At 28.7% G+C, this 20,290-nt stretch overlaps 1 protein-coding gene across 2 annotated transcripts in view; it reads right to left on the bottom strand.

Annotated features, from left to right (window-relative positions):
- Atf3 (Activating transcription factor 3) overlaps positions 1–20,290 on the bottom strand; it is a 34,779-nt gene that overhangs the window by 5,650 nt on the left and 8,839 nt on the right. The window contains exons 2-4 of one of the 2 annotated variants that reach the window (XM_087405027.1): positions 13,805–14,211; positions 4,998–5,282; positions 2,386–2,522 (exon numbers count right to left, since the gene is read on the bottom strand). In XM_087405027.1, coding sequence (XP_087261153.1) covers positions 2,386–2,522; positions 4,998–5,250 — 390 coding nt within the window. In that variant the 5' untranslated portion in view covers positions 5,251–5,282; positions 13,805–14,211. The remainder of the gene's footprint in view (positions 1–2,385; positions 2,523–4,997; positions 5,283–13,804; positions 14,212–20,290) is intronic. The other variant, XM_011055156.2, reaches the window with a different exon arrangement.

The raw sequence follows: 20,290 nt of genomic DNA, 5'->3' as shown, positions 1-20,290 counted from the left end.
CGCTAAATTTTATAGCAGTTTACACTTCGTGCTATAAGCTAGTCACACACATTTTCCGTAATAGTAACCGTAAACATAGATTTTCGACTAATCGCGTTGCTCGATTCGGTCGTCCATAACCGTAACCATAACAATCGAGCAATGCGATTGGTCGAAAACTTTACTGTTACTGTTACGGAAAGTGTGTGTGACTAGCTTTAAACAAACGATATGCAAATTCGCGAATGCCTAAATTGCCGAAATGGCTTGACACAGCATCTGTTGGAATTAATTTATTCGCGCACGCGAATAGTCACAACAGCAGTCAAGGACACAAGAAGTATCGAAAGGATTCATCGTCTGGTCTGGAATCAAGAAACGTCTCTAAGCTATCGGTAGATTTACTAGAATGGAATTGAGTCGCTATGTATTCATGCATGTTTCATTTAAAACATTTAGATTACATTTTAACTGCATTTTTTTGCATTTTCTCATTTATAGTTAATGATATGTAATATATATTTCTTATAATTAATTTATTTCGTAATTTATATAAATAATAAAAATTGAAAAGAAATGAATATTTACATTTAGATTTTAAAAGAAGTAAAAAAAGTACAATGGGAACAGAAAAATTGCAACACTTTTTTCAATAGGTTTCAGCCTTGCTCGTAAAATGATTGAACGTAAATGGTTAGATCTATAAGAGAACCAATCTCTCCGATGAGCAGACTGCATTCCAAAACTCATCGAAAAAAAAAATACTGCAACTTTTCTGTGACCCACTCTATAGAACATGAAAAATATAATTAAAACAACAATCCAATATACAGGGTGTTTCCTCTAACTTGATCATTTAGAATATCTCCATTGTTTTTAATGATACGAAAAAATACTAAAGGAGAAAGTTGTTTGATTTGAAGGGGTACATATTATGAGGAGCAAAAAATTTTTCTCAAAGTCATATTTTTTGAGACTTGAGAAAAGAAAACACATAGTTACTTATTTTTTAAATTATCCATTTTGCATGCATATTTTTTTAAAGCAACTATGTATTTTCTTTTCACCAATTGATTCATCTTAATATTTTGTTCATAAAACTATTGGTTTTTTAATACCACTACCTTAATACTTTTATATGCAGAATAATTAAAAGAAGTGGAGAACAAAGTGGAGACTTTGTTTAAATGGAATTGTTTAATATTTTTACACAATATGATTCTTTTAATTATTCTGCATATAAAAGTATTAAGGTAGAAAAGAAAACACATAGTTGCTTTTAAAAAATATGTATGCAAAATGGATAATTTAAAAAATAAGCAACTATGTGTTTTCTTTTCACCAATTGATTTATCTCATTATTCTATTCATAAAAGTATTAAGGTACGATTATAAAAAAGAATTAACAGTTTACGAGTTATTTAACATTTTATATCAATATATGCTAGAATAAAATATCTCGTAAACTATTGATTTTTTTATATCACTACCTCAATACTTTTGTATTCAGAATAATTAGAAGAATCATATGTATTTTCTCAACAAAAACAACGGAAATATTTTAGATAATTTAGATGATTAAGTTAAAAAAACATCCTGTGAATGTTTTTCATCGAAATTGAATAGTATACACAAATTTTTTAATTACACATATATATATATATATATATATATATATATATATATTATATATAAAATTAAAAGATTTTTTTACATGTAAAATATGTAATCTATTATCCATATATCCATTTTTAGTGCGCAGAACTTTCTTCTTTTTTCACTTTTCTGATAAATCAAGACTACTGGAAAAATTCAGGGATTCTCTTTTACAATAAAAAAAATACGAAAAAAATTTTTAACAAATTGTTAAAATTTTATATACAATTTCTTCTAATTTTATATCAAAGGTATAATATCTATTAATTTTTTGTTACAAATTAAAATATAACATCTTTTTCTTATTTTATTACTCCCTGAATATTCATATTAGAATTAATAAAAAAAAATAGGAAAATAATTCGAAAGAGAGACAATTATAAAATTTTATTTATTGTTTATACATTACTAATTACATGAAAATAAGAAATTATCTTTGACAAAATCTTCAATTTTAACTCTCTGTAATCTAAATTATTGTCTTTTTATTAAATATTGTCAATAAAATTATAAATTTTGCAATTTTAATATTATTGATACTTGTTTTCCTAACACAAAATTATGATAATTCCTTACTTTCAAGATAATTAATATAATTTATATAATCAAACTGAAAAATTAATGAAAACACACAAAGAATTAAGGAAGAATATAAAAAGTGACAATTCTTATTAAGGAGCACTCGGAAAAAGTCTACGTGAAGTTGATTCTGAGAAAAATAGTATTCAAAAAATACGAAGATTTACTTACACCACTCTTGGTGTTATTAATGCTCGTTTCATCCTCTTCCTCATCGTCAGCACCGCTGTCCTCCTTTTTCGTTTTCTTCTTACCATCGTCGCCACTACTGTTCGCCCGCCTCTTCGTCTGTAGCGTTAATTTCAGCCCTGTCCAAAGGTGAGTTTAATTAATTCTCATTAATTAATTTCACTCGCAGATACATCGCCGAGGCCATAACAGTCATCACTTGCAATATGCGAGTAATGCAAATCCATTAGGATTACCCAGAAAAGTAGTTAGATTGTAATTAGATGCTGTGATAAAAAGGAGGATGCTCGTTCCTTGTCATTTTTCACTAAAATATTATATAATAAATTCCGATTTTTAGTTTAAGTTATAATAACTTCAATTTTAATTTTAAAGCAGCAAAATTTTTCATGTTTATCATCGAAAGTATTAACAACTGGAAATCCTATCAGTAATCAAAATAATTGGTTTGCAATTTTTTTAATAAAAATTCAAGTTTATAACGGCGCATTTTTTAGTTTTTTTTCGTGACTTTTATAAATTAAAAATCATAATAAAAAATATTAATTAAATTAATCAATTTAGTTTTTCTCTTCATTTCTTTTAAAAAATATTACAAACATATAATATCTTTATTAATTCTATTTCACAAAATCATCTATGTATATCATACAGGGTGTCCATCTAACGTAAACCCCATTTTATCTTTGCAAGGTAAGATTGAATCAAAAATATGTTCATAAAAAGTTATATGGTAACGCCATAAATAATGGCAACATCGATTTTCGAAAAAATTCACTATTAAATCAACTTTTATCTGAACATGTTTTTTATTCGACTTTATTTTGCAAAGATTTAAGAGATGGTCTAATATTAGGTGGAATAACCCGTGTATATATTTATATTTATTATTGAATAATAGAAATTAGTTCGCAATAATTCAAATATTAATAGCATTAGTAAAACTTTAAATGTAACTATAATTGTGTAATATGTAAGTGTAATTACATATTACAATGATAATTCGAGAACAATATTTATTACAAAGAATAAAAAGATCAGATTATGCGAATATAATTGTTTAATGTCGCAATAAATTATAGACTTCCGCCGGAAAGTGGACTTGAAAATGTTGCAACGCACAATGTATTAATACCATAGAAAATGCCAGTGATCGCTAACATTTCCACGCGATACAAGGACGTTCTCGTGACCTTCAAGGAATTAAATCGCGATAATTAAGGATTATTGTCAGCAGTGTCGCGATATACAATCCATTATCAAAGCATTCTAAATCCACGTACTCTATATTTCTCACACACACATATCGAAAGTGAATTAAAAAAATTTTAATTGATTAATTTGGCGATTGATAATAGATCAGGATAACAGGCGCGAACACAAAACCGCAAAGGCAATTACAATAATAATCCTTTGCGATTGCGTGTGTGCGTGTGTTACGTAATCCGTAATTTGAAAGGAACAAGATTTGCAATTTAATGCTGTGCATAGAGTGAAGGTAAAAAAGTAAAGAAATAAAGAAAGAAAGAAAGAAAAGCACGTTATAGCAGAATGAACCACTATATTGTCATTGACATTTGTTAAATGTGGCTAAAGTGGTGGAATAAATATAATATAAATATCGCTTAAATTTCAACTTTGACTTCTTGCAGTTTCTGTATGTTTTATAAAAAATATAAAGCAATTAATATTATCGCAATCTGATATTTACAAATATAAAAATAAAAAGAAAAACATTTTTTTTTAACAGACATTTTTAAAATATTAAAAAATACTAATTAAATATATTAATTTGTTAATTTAATATTACTAATATATTTATTATAAAATAGAATATTTATTATAAAATAGTAGCTCTTGATTTGGTCGATAAGGATTTGAAATATTCGGCACATACGTGTACACATCTTCACACGTGTACTTTGACTTTTTAAGAGTAAAGAATATATCAGTATATATAATAAATTAATATTCTGAAAAATCTCATAATATATTTAAGTGTGTTTGAAATCTCTTGAAATTTTATACGAAAGGATTTGTTAATCTCATTATTTTTAGTCTACCATATGCTTTACAAAATAAGCATCTTATTGATTCTCATTCGTTGTTATCTTTATTATTTAAAAGAAAATCGACTTCTTAAGTTTTAAAGAAATACTTCGCAAATTTTGCTCACTGAAACGCTTCTATGTGTAGATATATCATATAATATGTATTAAAAACATAGAGCATGGACTATGCCATCCATACGTAAATTTGATTGATAAAAATGAGAGAGATGACAATCTTCATTCCTTTCTATTTATCCAATTACAATATTTCAGAAAGAAAGAAAGATTTTGACCGTCTTCACGCTGTTTGCCTCTCATTTTTGTTGATCACATATAAAGTCTGTTTTTTTTAACTAAAGTTCTTGCACGATTCTTTCTTTTCTCTCCACATTGGACAGAAAAAGAGAAAAGATGAACAAATGAGATGTGCAAATTCAGCTAAAAAGAACAGGTCCATGATACACTTGCTATCGTATACTATTTAGGTTTACAGTCTTTAATATGTAGATATAAATGAGCGTCGAAAATGTGATCTTCATTTACCTTCCTTGATAAGCTGACTACAGGTGTGCTGGACGCTTGGCGGGCTCGGTTCGCCACTGCTGGTCGAGTCCGTGCGATCTCGTGTGCCCCTTTCGTTGCCGCTGCCGTAGCCCTCGAAGGGATTGGTCATGGCGATCAGCGAATTTACGATTTCCGGTGTCCTTGGCGTGACCTCGGCTGCCGCCGCCGTGACACCGAGAAGACCCGCGGCCCCAGTTGGGCTGGGATTCACGTTCACGTTCAGATTATACATGGTTTGCGCTTGACTCTCACCATTTATCTAACCTGGAAACACGAGCAAAAGATCGTCGCGTGAAACTAATTAAACCTGAAAGCGCGCTAAGCGTAATTGAATGTTTCAAGAGAATAAATAGAAGTTTAGCTTTAATTTTAACTTTTAATTTATTAATCCTTTAGTAAAGCAAATGAAAAGAAATTAAAGAAAATTAAAGTTTGAAGAGGATTGAAGATTGAAAATGTTGAAACGTTTGGTAGCCTATACTATTTATATATTTCTTCTCTCTCTCTCTCTCTCTCTCTCTCATTATATATATTTACATAAGCTTAATTAAAATTAATTAAATCTGATAACGTTCTCTCTCTGGATATAATTAAGCATTTCCAAGATGCAGCTTGAGCTTAAAGTTAATTTCGATAAATTAAAACAGTAAAGAAGATTGAAAAAGCGTAATAAATTAGAGATTGGAGAAGATTGAAATAAAAAAAAGAAAAAAATATTAAACCTGTTCTTTTTACACTATTCGTCTTTCTTTTTTTTTCTTCAATGTGGCGAGTAAAAAAGGAATGCTGAACCATGCAAAAAGTTCAGTTGAAAAGAACAGATCTATTAGGTCAATGAATAAAAATCAAAATTAAATAGTAATAAAGGTAATTTGGCTCATATTTGTCTTTATTAGGTGAATATAAAGCAAAGAAGATCAAAGATTGAAACAATAACGGCACTTAGAACAAAACGCGTGTCTATTCATAAAAGTCGAAAGCGAGTCTAAAGTTTTCGGGCCTTCCAGTATGATCTATAATTAAGTCGGAGACCCACGCGAAATTCTCATAGTAAATTATCTTGCAAAAACCGCAAACGAGGATATCGCTCTCTATCGCTTTCCGGAATTCCCAAGAAAGACTGACGAACGCTTATTAAACGCGTTGCGTTAAAACATAGGAATAATTATGTGATTTCGCACTATCGCAAAAATGAATAATACGATTATCTAGAAAGTTCTAATACTCGCTTTCGCGCTTTTCATCAAAATATTCAAATCATATGTACGAATCATTTCATAAGTATGACGACACAACAGCAGAAACAGAATTGTTAACAGTAAATAGATTCGTAATAATTGTAACATGCTTGGTTATTACATTAAAAGTATTATAATTATATATACAGAGTGTTCGATAAAAATTGTAACAACGCTTAAAGATAAATTCCTGAGATCATTTTGAGACAAAAATTCTAATAAAAATGTTAAGATTTTAATAATTTTTGAATTATTAGCACTAAAATTATTTAATCATATCACCTAAAATTCGCGCGTTTAGATGTGACACAACAGAAAATCCAACTGTAATAACTTAAATGTGCTAACTTTAGGCAGTATAACTGCCTTAAATACTTATAATTCAAAAACTATTAAGCTTTGACATTTCCATTTTTGTCATGTTCCATGTTTGTTTCAAAATCAGGAATCTATCCTTAAGCGTTACGATCTTTACCAAACACCCTGTATGCATAGTAAATGTATATACTGTACACATATGTTCCTCCGCCAGCAAGGACTTGAAAGATACAGTCAATTTATTGACTGTATGAATTTTTGTAGATAAATTTTTTAAATTTGTAAAAAATTAACGATAGTAGAACAATTTTCCATAGAGCTCTCAATCAAAATAATATTACAATAAAACCGAGCAAATTAGAGCTAATACATGGTTGTTATTTGTGCCAGTTATACAAAATTTTTCCTTTTCATCACATCACTGAAGATTTTTGTAACAGAATGGAAGTGCAATTTCTTAAAACCATACTTAACAATTTTGACATTAATTAAAAAGAGGCTGTGCTCACAATTCAATGAGGAACCATTCAAGGTTTTTGGAAATGCACTTGCATTTATTTATTTATTGAGAATAGTTGGACTTAAATTTATGATGGATTATCCTGAAGATGGCTATAAAGAACAGCCGAAACATTGATCAATTATTGTGTATTGTATGAATAAACAGAAAAGAAAAATTTTTTAACAGACACAAATAACAACCGTGTATTTGCCCGGTTTTATTGTAATGTTATTCTGTAAAAAATTATTAAAGTGCAATTTAACTTCTATAATAGAAACTCGTTCTTGAAGCTTTCACAAATATGCAAAAATTTTTTTCAGGTTTTTATACAGTTCAGAACAATATACAAATTTGTACTGAAGTTCGAAGACGCAGATTGTAGACAAAGAATGAAAATTTCACCTTGCCAACAAAAAAATACATACACTGAAAGAAAAATATTTGGTATTTGTAACTATAATTACATATTATTATACAATACTATAATTATGATTATTACTGCTATAGTAATAATAACATAACACAGGACAACTATAAAAAATATGATTGTCCCAAAATGTAACTGTAAAATTATAGTCACTTGAATTATTTTGATGGTAATTTCAACCATTTTATGGTTATAATAACTATAATTATAATCATTTTAGGTTGCCAACTATATACATTTGTTGCTAGAACTATATACATAGTTACTGTTATTATTATAGCAGTAATAATCATAATTATAGTAATAAATTATAGTTATATGTAATTATAGTTATAAATACCAAACATTTTTCTCTCATTTTTCTCTGTACATATAAGTATACATAAAATTGCAAAAAAGATATCTTCATAATATAATTGAAATTTCTTGATATACATATAGTAGATGAAATCCTTTTAAATATTATATAACTTAAATATTGAATCATTGTATTTAAAAAATGTCAAATACAAAAATACTAAAACTATTAGGTGTTGGAATTAATTCGTAGCGTTTTTTTAATGAAAGAATGTTATTTATTTCACATGAGCATTAAAAAATACATTAATGAAAGTACTTCCCATCACTTCCCATCTCTTGTAAAACGCTACGAATTAATTCCAACACCTAATATATTTGAATATAAATACTTATCCTTGTCTTTTTCTCTGTAAGAAATCGTAAGACGATCATAGCCGCGCAAGAAATAACAGATTCTTATCAATACGATCGCGACCTTCGTGATCTATCAGTGATCGATACATGCATCCGCCTACGCGCCGAGTCGGCAGCACCTGTATCTACAATTGAATTGCCGATAACGGTATGACCGGAAATCTCGTCGAGGAGTCTCATAAAAATTCCACTAATTTTATTTAATATCCATTAATAATTCATGTTTTATAATGTTAACTTGAATTAACAATTAAATAAACTAAAATATTTGTTCATATTCGCTTTAAATATTAATTCTTTCATATCTAAGCAAAAATACAAAAAAAAACACAAAACTTAATGAGCTTTACTTCTGTTTGCCTTCCTTTCTCTTTTGACGCATAGATATTTTTGGTAAATTAAGTTACAAATGATATTCAAAATACATGTAAATCATGATAATTTACGTAAAAATTATAAATTATATGAATAATAATATATAGTAAGATCGGGTATTATGAGCACTGTAGATAATATGAGCACCCTTTATATTTCTGTAACGATTGGTATTAGAAGTATTAATTGTTGTAAAAAGATGCATCTATCTTCTCGACATTCCAATGCTATGAAATTTGAGCTAAATTTATGGATATTTATCATATTAAATAAGTAGATACATTATTTTTTTATTTCTTAGCTTCTTTCTCTAGCCTCATAAAGTCTCTACATAGAGATAAGATATTTTGTTGTGCATATTAATATTTGTTAAGTAAACAATATTGAACCATTCCAACTTCATAAAGTCCCGAGACTATTATTGATTTATTAGACACGGGAGTTTTTCGGATAGGTATGCATGGACGTGTATTATAAACATCTTCATTATGCCTCATCGTACACTAAAAAAAGAGTCTGGCGATGGGTCAACCACTGTGGCAATCAGTGTACATTTCTTTAGAAATATATTGCGACAATACATTTCTTTAGAAATATATTGCGACAGTAAAAATAGGCAATACTAACAGTAACAATACTAACAATACACTAGCAATACATAGTAATACATAACATTAACAATACTTAAATATTGCGCGGCAATAGCTGGCAATACATAGGATAGCAATATTAACCCCAATAGAAAGCCAGACTTATTTTTGGTATCCTTCTCGATCTAACCAGGGTATATGAAACCTTTCAACTTTGTCACGCTATATCTCTGGACTGAATACATATTTTTTAGCTCAAACATGTGAAATTTATATCTCGAAGAAAAAAACAGAAAAATATAGATCAAATAACATTTTATCTTCAATTAATTAGAATATTTCAGAAATTTTATTGAAAACATTCGCAAAAAATGACTACTTTGGAAAAAATTCTCAAATTTTTAAATTTAATGTCAAGCAAAAACCCGTAAGATTTTTTTTAGTTGATCCTTTGGACTAACAAAAAAAAATAATACGATATGAATCACTCAAAAAAGTATAATTATTTGAACTATCGAAAATCGACATTTTTGAAGAATCTACATATTTTAAATTTACAATTAATAAATAAAATTTTATTATTTGAACAATATAAAAGAGTAATAATATAAATAGATAAAGGATTGTACATATAAATATTATTATAGTATGTATAATTAAGTTTATTAGGATTTAGTTTAGAGGATAATGCAACACTCGCTCTAAAGCAATAAATTCGGCCAAGCGATCTCCGAAGATTGACAGAAATTATAAAATTTCTACTATTCTTTATATTGAAATATAATTCTTTTTACTTCTATACTTTTATGTACTTACTTTTATATTATCCGAAATTCGAGTAAACGTATATTTAATAAAAAATAAAGAGGTATCCAGAGCGAAAACTTATAAGCTAATCACGTGTGAGTCCCATGTGTCCTCTTTCGTGCATTCTCACATGCACGAAAAGAATAACGCAAAAAAATACTCTTGCAGGCTTATATCTATGGACAATTAAAGTTTTTTTTTCAACCTTCAAGTCTTCAAATTATATTATATTATATTATATTATAAAAAAGTTACAGAAATATAAAAAAATCACATAAAATATGTTGTATCATGTTCAGCTTAGGGTTAATACTACAATAATAATGCTATAAGCGATAAGCAATAAAATGGGTCGTATTGCCATTCTCACATGCACGAAAAGAATAACGCAAAAAAATACTCTTGCAGGCTTATATCTATGGACAATTAAAGTTTTTTTTTCAGCCTTCAAGTCTTCAAATTATATTATATTATATTATATTATAAAAAAGTTACAGCAATATAAAAAAATCACATAAAATGTTGTATCATGTTCAGCTTAGGGTTAATACTACAATAATAATGCTATAAGCGATAAGCAATAAAATGGGTCGTATTGCCATAATTAGCAATCATTATATTAGTGTACAATTTTTTAACAGAGGTTGATTCCTTTAGAGCTATTAAATGTATGGTAAAATAATATATCAATCCAATGTTTGGTTAATATAATCAAAAATAATGTTAACTTTTACAAATATTTAATAAATATTATCAAACTGTTACCATTTGTAAATGTAACATTATTTTTTGGTTATATTAATCAAACATTTAATTGGCATTTGTTCTAATAAAATGTTTCATTATATATATATTTTTTTGTCAATCTTTCATTTTTGCTTAATTTCTTACAAAAAGTTTCCTGTACTCATATTAGAAGAAAGTGGGGGAATTGTGCGGGTAATTGTGGGCATCCTGATTTGATACTTTTCCAATAGATAAAAACATCACCATGGTGAAATTTTTACGCAGGAGGTTATCCTCTTAAGGTATATAACTACAAAAAATATGTAAATACATTACTAGCAAGGGAAATCACAAAAAAGTAAAATCACATCTTTTCTTGTCACATCTTTCTTATTTTAGCATTCAAAAAAATAAGGTGATAAGTCCGTATTTTTAATTTATTTGTTTAAGTTATACGTTATTAAAGTACGTTATTATGTGCATTTTTTGAGCTATTATTTATTAAGTTTAATTATGAATTGTTGAAGTAATCGTATTTCGTACCGAGTCAGATTGCAGCGGGCAACTGTGCGCAAGCGTTTTGAAATGCGTATAATTACACATCTTCCGTACTGCATGACTAGCACTAATTTTTTCCGTTTCTTCTTGGAATTATTATTTTATTATATTTTGCCATTTCATTTTGCCAAAGTCTATGTGCATTATTATTATATTAGTTTTGTATTTTTTTCTTAATATATATAATATATATTTAAAATATATTTATTATATATTTATATTGCAATATAAATATATTTTTTTATTTCTTTGTCAACATTCCACAATTCATTCATTTCTTACAATTTTTGTTTTGCGCACAATTACCCGATGCGCGTGAAATTTTTTCGCTTTCCCGTTTTTTCTTTTTGATTAAATACAATCTTATTGAATGAAAATCTGTTCGATATGAAAATACGTAATGGTAGAAGAATAGTAGAAGAATAAATGAATTTATAGTTTCTATTTCCATACTTATATCGCTTTAAACTTGGGAAATCATTCCAGAGCAACAAATTTTTTAGATGCGCACAATTCCTCCACTTTCCCCTACCCCTGAGGATGCTTATATTAGTCTACTGAGAGGGTAATATGAGCACTGGGGTAATAAGAGTACCCACCACCATTTCAATTTCAATACTAAGATACATAAAACATCAACAAACCTATCAAATGATAAGTATGCATAAGATTTTTTATTCTTCAATATGATAGATATATCAAAATATTTCCTTAAGATGCTCATAATACCTGATCCTACTTTATATGATTATAAATAAAACTAATATTACATTTTCACATTTTGCGCGAATGACGCATACTTTTTGTATACAAAAATGCATACAAAAATTAAAATATCGGACAATTTTACTTTTCATTTTTTTCAATTAAATTCAAGAATTTTCGTATGTTATTTCTTTTTCGACGCTATATTGCGGTTAGTCGTTAAAAAATGAGCTGATTATTATCTGTCTAGTCGCGTTTGACCGATCTCTGGTGGACGTGCCTATCAAAATTACTTTTGACAGGGATTGACAACCTTTTAGTTCTTGCTTGCCCGCTTGCTTGCTCGGCCCACTCACGACGAATTTTCTCGCATATTTTTCATGCACCAGAGAGATACACCGAGTATTCATTATACTTTCAATATTTTTACAAGCGCAGACTATTAATGAAAGGATTACATAACGCCGAAAATGTGTAGAAAAATCATAACGTTTTATCGATAAACTTAGATCGCTATTAAAATAAAGAGTTTAGAATATCTCTGAATATATTTTAAAACATCAACATTATAATAAGAAATTATTACATATCTATTATATTACATTATAAAATCATATGCAATAAAGAAATATGAATTCTAAATAAAAAGAAAGTCACATTAAACCTTACTGTTGTAATTATAAAAATATACATACATACACATTTGCGTTCAATTTAAGAAATTTATTTCAATTGCTATCGATTTTCATATTTAACAATTCATCGCTCTGCTACTTTCACAGTCTTTCACTTCTTATAAATCATCGATTAACATTACCCTCAGATAATGGTAATGAATCGTGATCAGCGACTTCGCACAGAGATATATTGATCATGAATAAATTTAAATCTGATTTATATAGCCTTCGAGTATTGATCTGTACGTATTGATTACAGATGGTCTCGATGGAATTTATATTTTATATGAAATTTTCTCAAAAAATCAAACTATTATGTTGAAGAATTCGTTACATTTTAAAAGATGTATTTCACTCGACATATACGTCTGCGTTTTGTAGAAAATTTTTTACAAACGTAAAAAAAATCTGTAATTGTTTTATAAAAGTACTTTGTCAAAATTTCTCCTTGAATTACATAATGCGCGATTCAATTAATGCTTACATATGTATATGTCGTTCTTCAGCATCTTCAAGCTCTCGACACTCTTACATCTCGCGCTTCTCGCGTCTTCCACTTCGCTTCGACCTCAATTCGCTACATTCCTCTCAATCGCGCTGGCACTCATGGCGCTGTTTTATCTCCGTGAATAAATCATTAAAGATAGCATTAAGATACATATTTTCTTCGAAGCGCAAACGCATTGAAATTCTGCGACATGGCTCATCACTGCGTTCACTAACAATCCTCTCGGAGAGAAGTTTCAACTTCCGGTTGGTCGTTATTTCGCTCTTCTCACATTTGTTTCGTACATTTGTATAAGCAAATTCAACATTATAATATTAGCATTAGAATATTGTAAATCAATTTGAACTTCGATTTAAATATCAATAATTGTGAAATATACATTAGAATAAACTAGAATATTCTAAAAATCTAAATTAATTAAGAATTAGCATTTGGATACGAATTTTATTTTTGAAAGAAAAATAAAAGTATCAAAAATTTAGAAAATATTTATGATCAATGGCGAACATATATTCTCGAAGGTTAAACCTTTTATCGGAGACACAAAATTCTCCAGCTAGTCGCGAAGTTGCTCAATAGCAGAGGAGGACCTCTTTTCCCTTTCGCTCTCTGCACATGCGGGTGTTTCGTAAGAATTTTACCGTTCTGTATTCGAGGGGGCCTAATGCCCTTGTAACTCCTCCTCTTTCTCGGCCTTCCACTCAGTTCCTCCTTCTCCTCCTCCTCCTCCTCCTCTTCCTCCTTCTCCTCCTCCTTCTTCACCTCCTCCTCTTCCTCCTCTTTCGCTCGTTTTTTCTTCGCGAGCAAAAAAAGGAGAATGAAAAAGAAGAAACGACTTCCTCAGGCTTGAGATCTTTCGGGGCCCACATGCTCGCGCGTGACAAAGGGTCCTCTCGGCACTCTCAGTGACCTATATGCGCCGAGGTGGAAGACGTGGGATGAGCTCGAAACGAAAGAGAGCTTAAGCAAACATACTTTTGTGTGTTTTCTCTTTTTCTTCTTGCTTTTGATGCTCAGATATTCTAGCAGTTGCACTTTGATTTCAAAACTGAAGAAAAATAAAATCTTGATGTGTATGAAATTATATCTCAAAATTAAAAATATATATTTCTTATATTTACAAATACATTAAGAGTTTATAAATACATTAATTTTATTTTTATGCGTAAGTTCTACATACACATTTAAGAGATTCTTTAAGCCATTTGATATAAAAATCTTAAAGCAGAATATACAAAAAATATATTTTACGAATATAGAAAAAAAAAGAAAAAATAATAAATGTAACTTCATAACTTAAGTTCGATTAAATGACATTTCTGGTAAAATATTATTAATTTTAGTTTTAAAGTCAATTAAATTTGTGTTATAAATTTTAGTGTTTCTTTAATATTTGTACATTTATGGCTAAAAGATGATACAAGATAATAAATTACTCGCGAATTTGGAGGCGGCAATGTCTAAGATTTACTGGCAGCATTGCAGTTTGAAATAATAATCGAATCGCCTTTTCGCGTTTGTTTGAATGAGAACAGGTGTCTGATCGAAGCCGCCGCTGGCTTACCGCGCCGTTAAACTTATAAATAGGAATCGTTTGATTTTGACGTATGGCACATTCGGACTCCGGTATTCGACCGATTTTCTCTATCCAAGATCTTTCCCCGAAACAGAGTGCACAAAATGTGTTCAACCCAGAAGAACGAGAATACACACTTTCAAGTTAAAAAGATTTTCGTGAATCGAAATGAGAAAGAGAATCAAAAGATATTTTATCCAGTTAAGTCTAAATAATATGCATTTCGATTCATAAATATGTATACATTTCGATTAATTTTATCTGAATATTAATATCACGATTATCATACAGTATTTTTATATAATATTATGTATTCAAGGATTTTTTAAAAGCAGGCAAAAATTGAAATAACATAATGTTATTATAACATATATATTTTTTATCTTTATATTTATATAATTTTATATTTATTATAATTTTTTTTATCTTTATATAATTTTATATATTTTTCTATATAAATTCTTTCAAGAAAAACAATTTTTTCAAGAGAAGATGACATCATTTTGATGTGCTGAAAAGGACTTATAAAAGAATATGTGTCTTTTATTCTTATCTATTTTAACGTATTTGAAGCTTATTAAAATGGAAAAGGGACACTTGATTGTGTACCCTTGTTGCTATAAAAATAAATTTAATTTTTTTAAATGAGATCAAAAGGAATGAGTATTCCAAACAATATTTGTGAACTCAAATATCGATTCTACTCTTAAATATTTCTTGGAAATTATTCCAACCAACATATGAATGAAATCGTTCACGTTACATATATTTATGAAAAAACAACATATATGTACATATATTATATATATGTATTATATTATACAATATGTCTTGTCTCGTTTCTAGGAAGCAGTCAGTATCTAATTCTTGGAATCCCTACATTGCTCAATCTCGATCCTAATATTCTTCCCCTTCTTGCGTTATTGAATAGATGGTAATTAATCTTTCTCTAATTAGAGAGAAAAAGAAAGAGAGAAAGGAAAGAAAGATATTTAGAAGAAATCTTCCCAAAAGAACATATGTGTTTCTAACTCCGAATTCCGCGTATACGATGTAAAATTACATCTTTTTCTTCTATTCCTCTTTTAAATTTAGATAAACATATCTATGTATTTTGTTATCAGAAATATTTATATGTTATATATATATATATTATTTTGTTAAATAATATTATGCATATATGTCGTCGCAAACTAAAATTGCTTTCGCATTTCTCACAGAAACGGGAAAATATATTGTGATAAAAAAAAATGAAGACGAAAAAGAGAAAAAGAGAAGAACAAGGAGAAAGAGCTTGCGCAACCGGTGCCCATCTGGCCATTGAAAGCTTTTATAGCGCTTTTTCGACGTGTCGACGACGAGCGAACGTGGGCGGCCTAATTCCGACAAGATCGTACCGCGTGTAACGCATGCTATCTCGAGTAGACTTCAGAATAATTACACATATCGCGATAGATGTAGAACGCGGAACCGACCGCATATTTCGGACGGCAGAGGTTAATGAACCGATCAACTTGCGATCCAAGAGTATCGTCATATTTTCCGTCTACTATAGGATTTATAAACTTATGCGATTTAGAAAGACAAGAATTTTTTTAAATTAAAAATATTATATTCGTTGCATTGAAAAAGTTTGAAATTTAATTAATAAAATTAATAAAACAAAGGATCAAAGTAAAAAATGAATATATGTAACAAATATCAAAAGCTTATTTTTAAATGTATTATTTAAAAAATATATTATTATTTAGATACTCCAAATAATATATACAGTGAGTGCAAAAAATATTCGTACAAGAAAATTATTCCTAAAAAAGGATCATTTGTAGAAAATAAACAATTAAAAAAATTAGCAATTTTATACAATGAATACATTTTGTTCTAACATAAACAAATGAGATACACATGTATTCCTGATTTTAGAAGCTAAACTTCTCGACTGTACGAATATTTTTTGAGCATCAAAACAATATAACTTTTCACCTATTCTTCAGATGATATATTTTCTATAATTAACACATATCTTTTTGGTATATACAATTTTTTGAAACATATAGTCTATTTTATTCTTTACGAAATTGTTAATAACCAGCGAGAAATGATCGTAAATTAAACATAGAATCGATGTCAAATTGATGTTGAAATCATCATGTTGATATCGATCCAACATCAATTCAATAACTCATTTCTCGTTGGATAATATTTACTTTTTAAAAATAAAGTTTCTTTAAAAAAATATTTTCTCTGTACTAATACTTTTGCACTCACTGTATATAAACTATAAAAATTTGATTTTATATATTCATTCTTTATGTTACGCTCTTTATTTTATTCTTATACAGATTTTATAAGAGTTTTTTTTTTTCATGGAACGCGTTTTATTTTGATATCCTTGATAAATTTCATGAATTACTGAAAATAATAGATATATCAAACTGTTGAAGCAGAATCAAGAGAAACTAGTAATGTCCTGCGGAGGAGGCGAATTCAACTACACGTCGAAACTCCATGAAAGCCGCATTAAAGTCGAACGATTTTACGAGCGTCAATTTACGATGACGACCAACATCTTTTTGCCTCTCTTGTGTAAAAAGCGCGGATGTAGGCTACGGCAAATTTCCGTCTGTTCTCTGTTTTAGAGATCTTTATCCAAAAATGAATATGTAAAAATCGACAATCTCGATGGAGTTTTGCCTTTGTTTGCCACGAGAAAAGTACTTTGCCATCTCCAAAATGTTAAAAATTCACCAGAATATCAATAAAGTTGCCAAAACGGTAAAAAATATAAATAAATATTTGTTAGATTAATTCAAACTTACATTTTCAAGGAAAATAAAACAATAAAAAATATAATCATGTAAGTACATATAATAGATAATATAATTCAGAAAAGAATGGTTTTTAGAAACAAACGAGATAATATTTCCTAGTATAAAAATAAGTCAAAAAGAAAAAAAGAATAGATTAGAATTTATTCCAGTTTAAAATTTGCTACGGTAAACGAGATGGATATTCACTAGATTTATAATAGAGATGAAAGGATTAAGATTTAAATAGATTCATAGAATAAATCTATTCCCTTGTACACGATCGAACAGACTATGTATTATATTTTATACACATGTGACATAATCTATTAACATAATGTTCCAAAACTTTTTATCGTAATATTTGTTATTATAGAAGTCCACAAAAAATATATAAAGTTTATTAAAATTTCATTGATTTACAACAAATCGAAATCATTGTCGTTATTATTATCATTAATATTATTGTATCATCGATAAAACTATAAAAACTTAAAAATTAAAAATATACATATATAAAAATTCATAATCACAGTGAAAGATAAAACGTAATATCAATTATAATATGAAAATGATAATAAAAATAACATAAAAACATAGAAATAAATGTAAAAATAAAAAGTAAAATAAAAGGTAAAAACATAATCCATAAATAAAATAATTGCAAAATATTTTTAAGGATATAGCCAATATAGAGATGTACCAATCGATGGAGATCTATGATTTCTGTCGCTAAGAGAAGAGTAATGTCTCATCCTGCGGCGGGGAAAAGCAATAAACCACGAACTTATCGAAGAGAACAATATGCTCACGTGAGAATTTCAGCAAGAGAAAAGAGTTCGAAAGGTCAATGTCTCCCTTCGGGAGATTACAGCAAGTCTTACCCGGTATTAAAAGGTGTACTTTCTAAAAATACGAATCCTGTTTCGGGAGATAGGTGACTCTCTTCAGAATATTCTGCGCTCGATTCGAAAATTCATGATTGCAACACAGACAGACAAGAGAGAACTTTCGATTTGCGATGTGCACACATGATGAATCGGCCTCGAAATATAATTTCATTGAAATTAAAACGATGTGAAATTAATAAACGTACAAGAGATTTAATTTCTTCTAGAAACCATGGAAAAAATAAGTATAAAAATAAGAAACTACACATCACATTTTCTCAATCTTTTTTTAAAATCTTTTTTTAACGCTTAAACTGGTGCGACGCACCGATGGATCCCAAAATTCACGGATCCTCGTAAGTTTCAGGATTCGCGGGCTCCTACAGGCTCTGATGCGTGGCAAACATTTATGAATTTTTTGCTACAATATTACAGATCTATGCTGTATGTAGGAATTGCCTTGGATTAATGATAATGCTCGGGCCTCCTCTCAATTTTATCTTTGCACCGAATCTGTAACAGAGCCTTAAAATCGCTACTAATAATAAGTACAAATTGTGCATTCCCTGATCTCTGTACTCCATTAGAAAGATTGAATATATTAGCATCTCTCTCTTCAACTTCATTAACATCTCTCTTCAGCTTAATATTTAGAGAGAGAAAGATGATTCAAGCTATCTCACTTTTTCTAAACCGATAGTAATAACTTCGTAGGAGTGCGTAGTGTATTTTTATTATGTCTGTGATCCGTCGTGATGAGTCGATGAAAATTTGCAGCGCACACGATGAATTTATGTTGCACTTTAAAGAGGACAGGATTATTTTCGCTCCGCCTCCGAACGGGACGAAAAAAAGAGCAAACACAAAGGGACGCGGCGACGTGACGTTATCTCTGTCCCAATTATACGCCTTTAATTACGGCAAATTATCATTTTTTTTTTATCTTTTTCATCGGCGAACCGTGACGCGACACGTAAAACCTATAAGATTTCTGCACTTTAAATTTTGTGTTTAATTGAATTTTAGATATCAAGGAGTTTACCTTGATAGATTACTATTAAACTTTTATTCTGAATAAAATACTTATTAATTAGAAATTGGTGAATGTGAGAAAAGAAGAAAATAAGAATCCAAATTTGTTTATTAAAATGTTTACTAAAATTAAATCTTTTTAACTGTATACGATAGTTTGACAATTTCTAATTATTTAAATTTAAATTATATTTTATAAGATCGTATTTGTGAGAAACACAATCTACAGAAATCAATACCACAACGGTTTAACTGGATCTTAAGTGTTTGTATGATTCTGTGTAAATTTATATACTACGTAGTCCTTTAAAATGCGCACCGAAATGATTTGTCGATCTTGAAACGCAAATTCTACTAAACTATCGCAGTAATATCGCACGAGTAAAATTCTTTAAAAAGAATTTGAATTTAGATAATTACTAATTGAAAATACATAGTTATTTATTTGAGCAATAATCCAATAAAATTTTTATAAAATATTTAATTTCAAATTTTCAGAAAATAAGAAGAAGTTCTGAGGCTTTAAAGTCCACTTTAAAATCCACTAACTCTATAATTTTTTACAAAATTAATAACAGAATTCGCAACATGTACATAATTTTATACTCTAATTTTATACTATATTCTAACATACGATATTCCAATTGTACATAGCTTTGTCACGTCGAATTATAAATTAACAAAAGTAAGACTTACATAAAATAAGGTAGTAAGAACGATAACATTGAAATTTTATTTCTTCTTACCGAGTAACGGCTCGAAGATTCGTGCGGATCCTTTATTTTTTATGAAGCTAGGAACGTAGAAAATAGCACGCATATT

Source organism: Acromyrmex echinatior, chromosome 4 (assembly GCF_024713525.1).
Source record: "Acromyrmex echinatior isolate Ae372 chromosome 4, ASM2471352v2, whole genome shotgun sequence".
In the NCBI taxonomy this organism is placed as follows: Eukaryota; Metazoa; Arthropoda; class Insecta; order Hymenoptera; family Formicidae; genus Acromyrmex; species Acromyrmex echinatior.
Note: the sequence above shows the minus strand (reverse complement) of the source record. Positions and strands in the feature narration are given on the sequence as shown.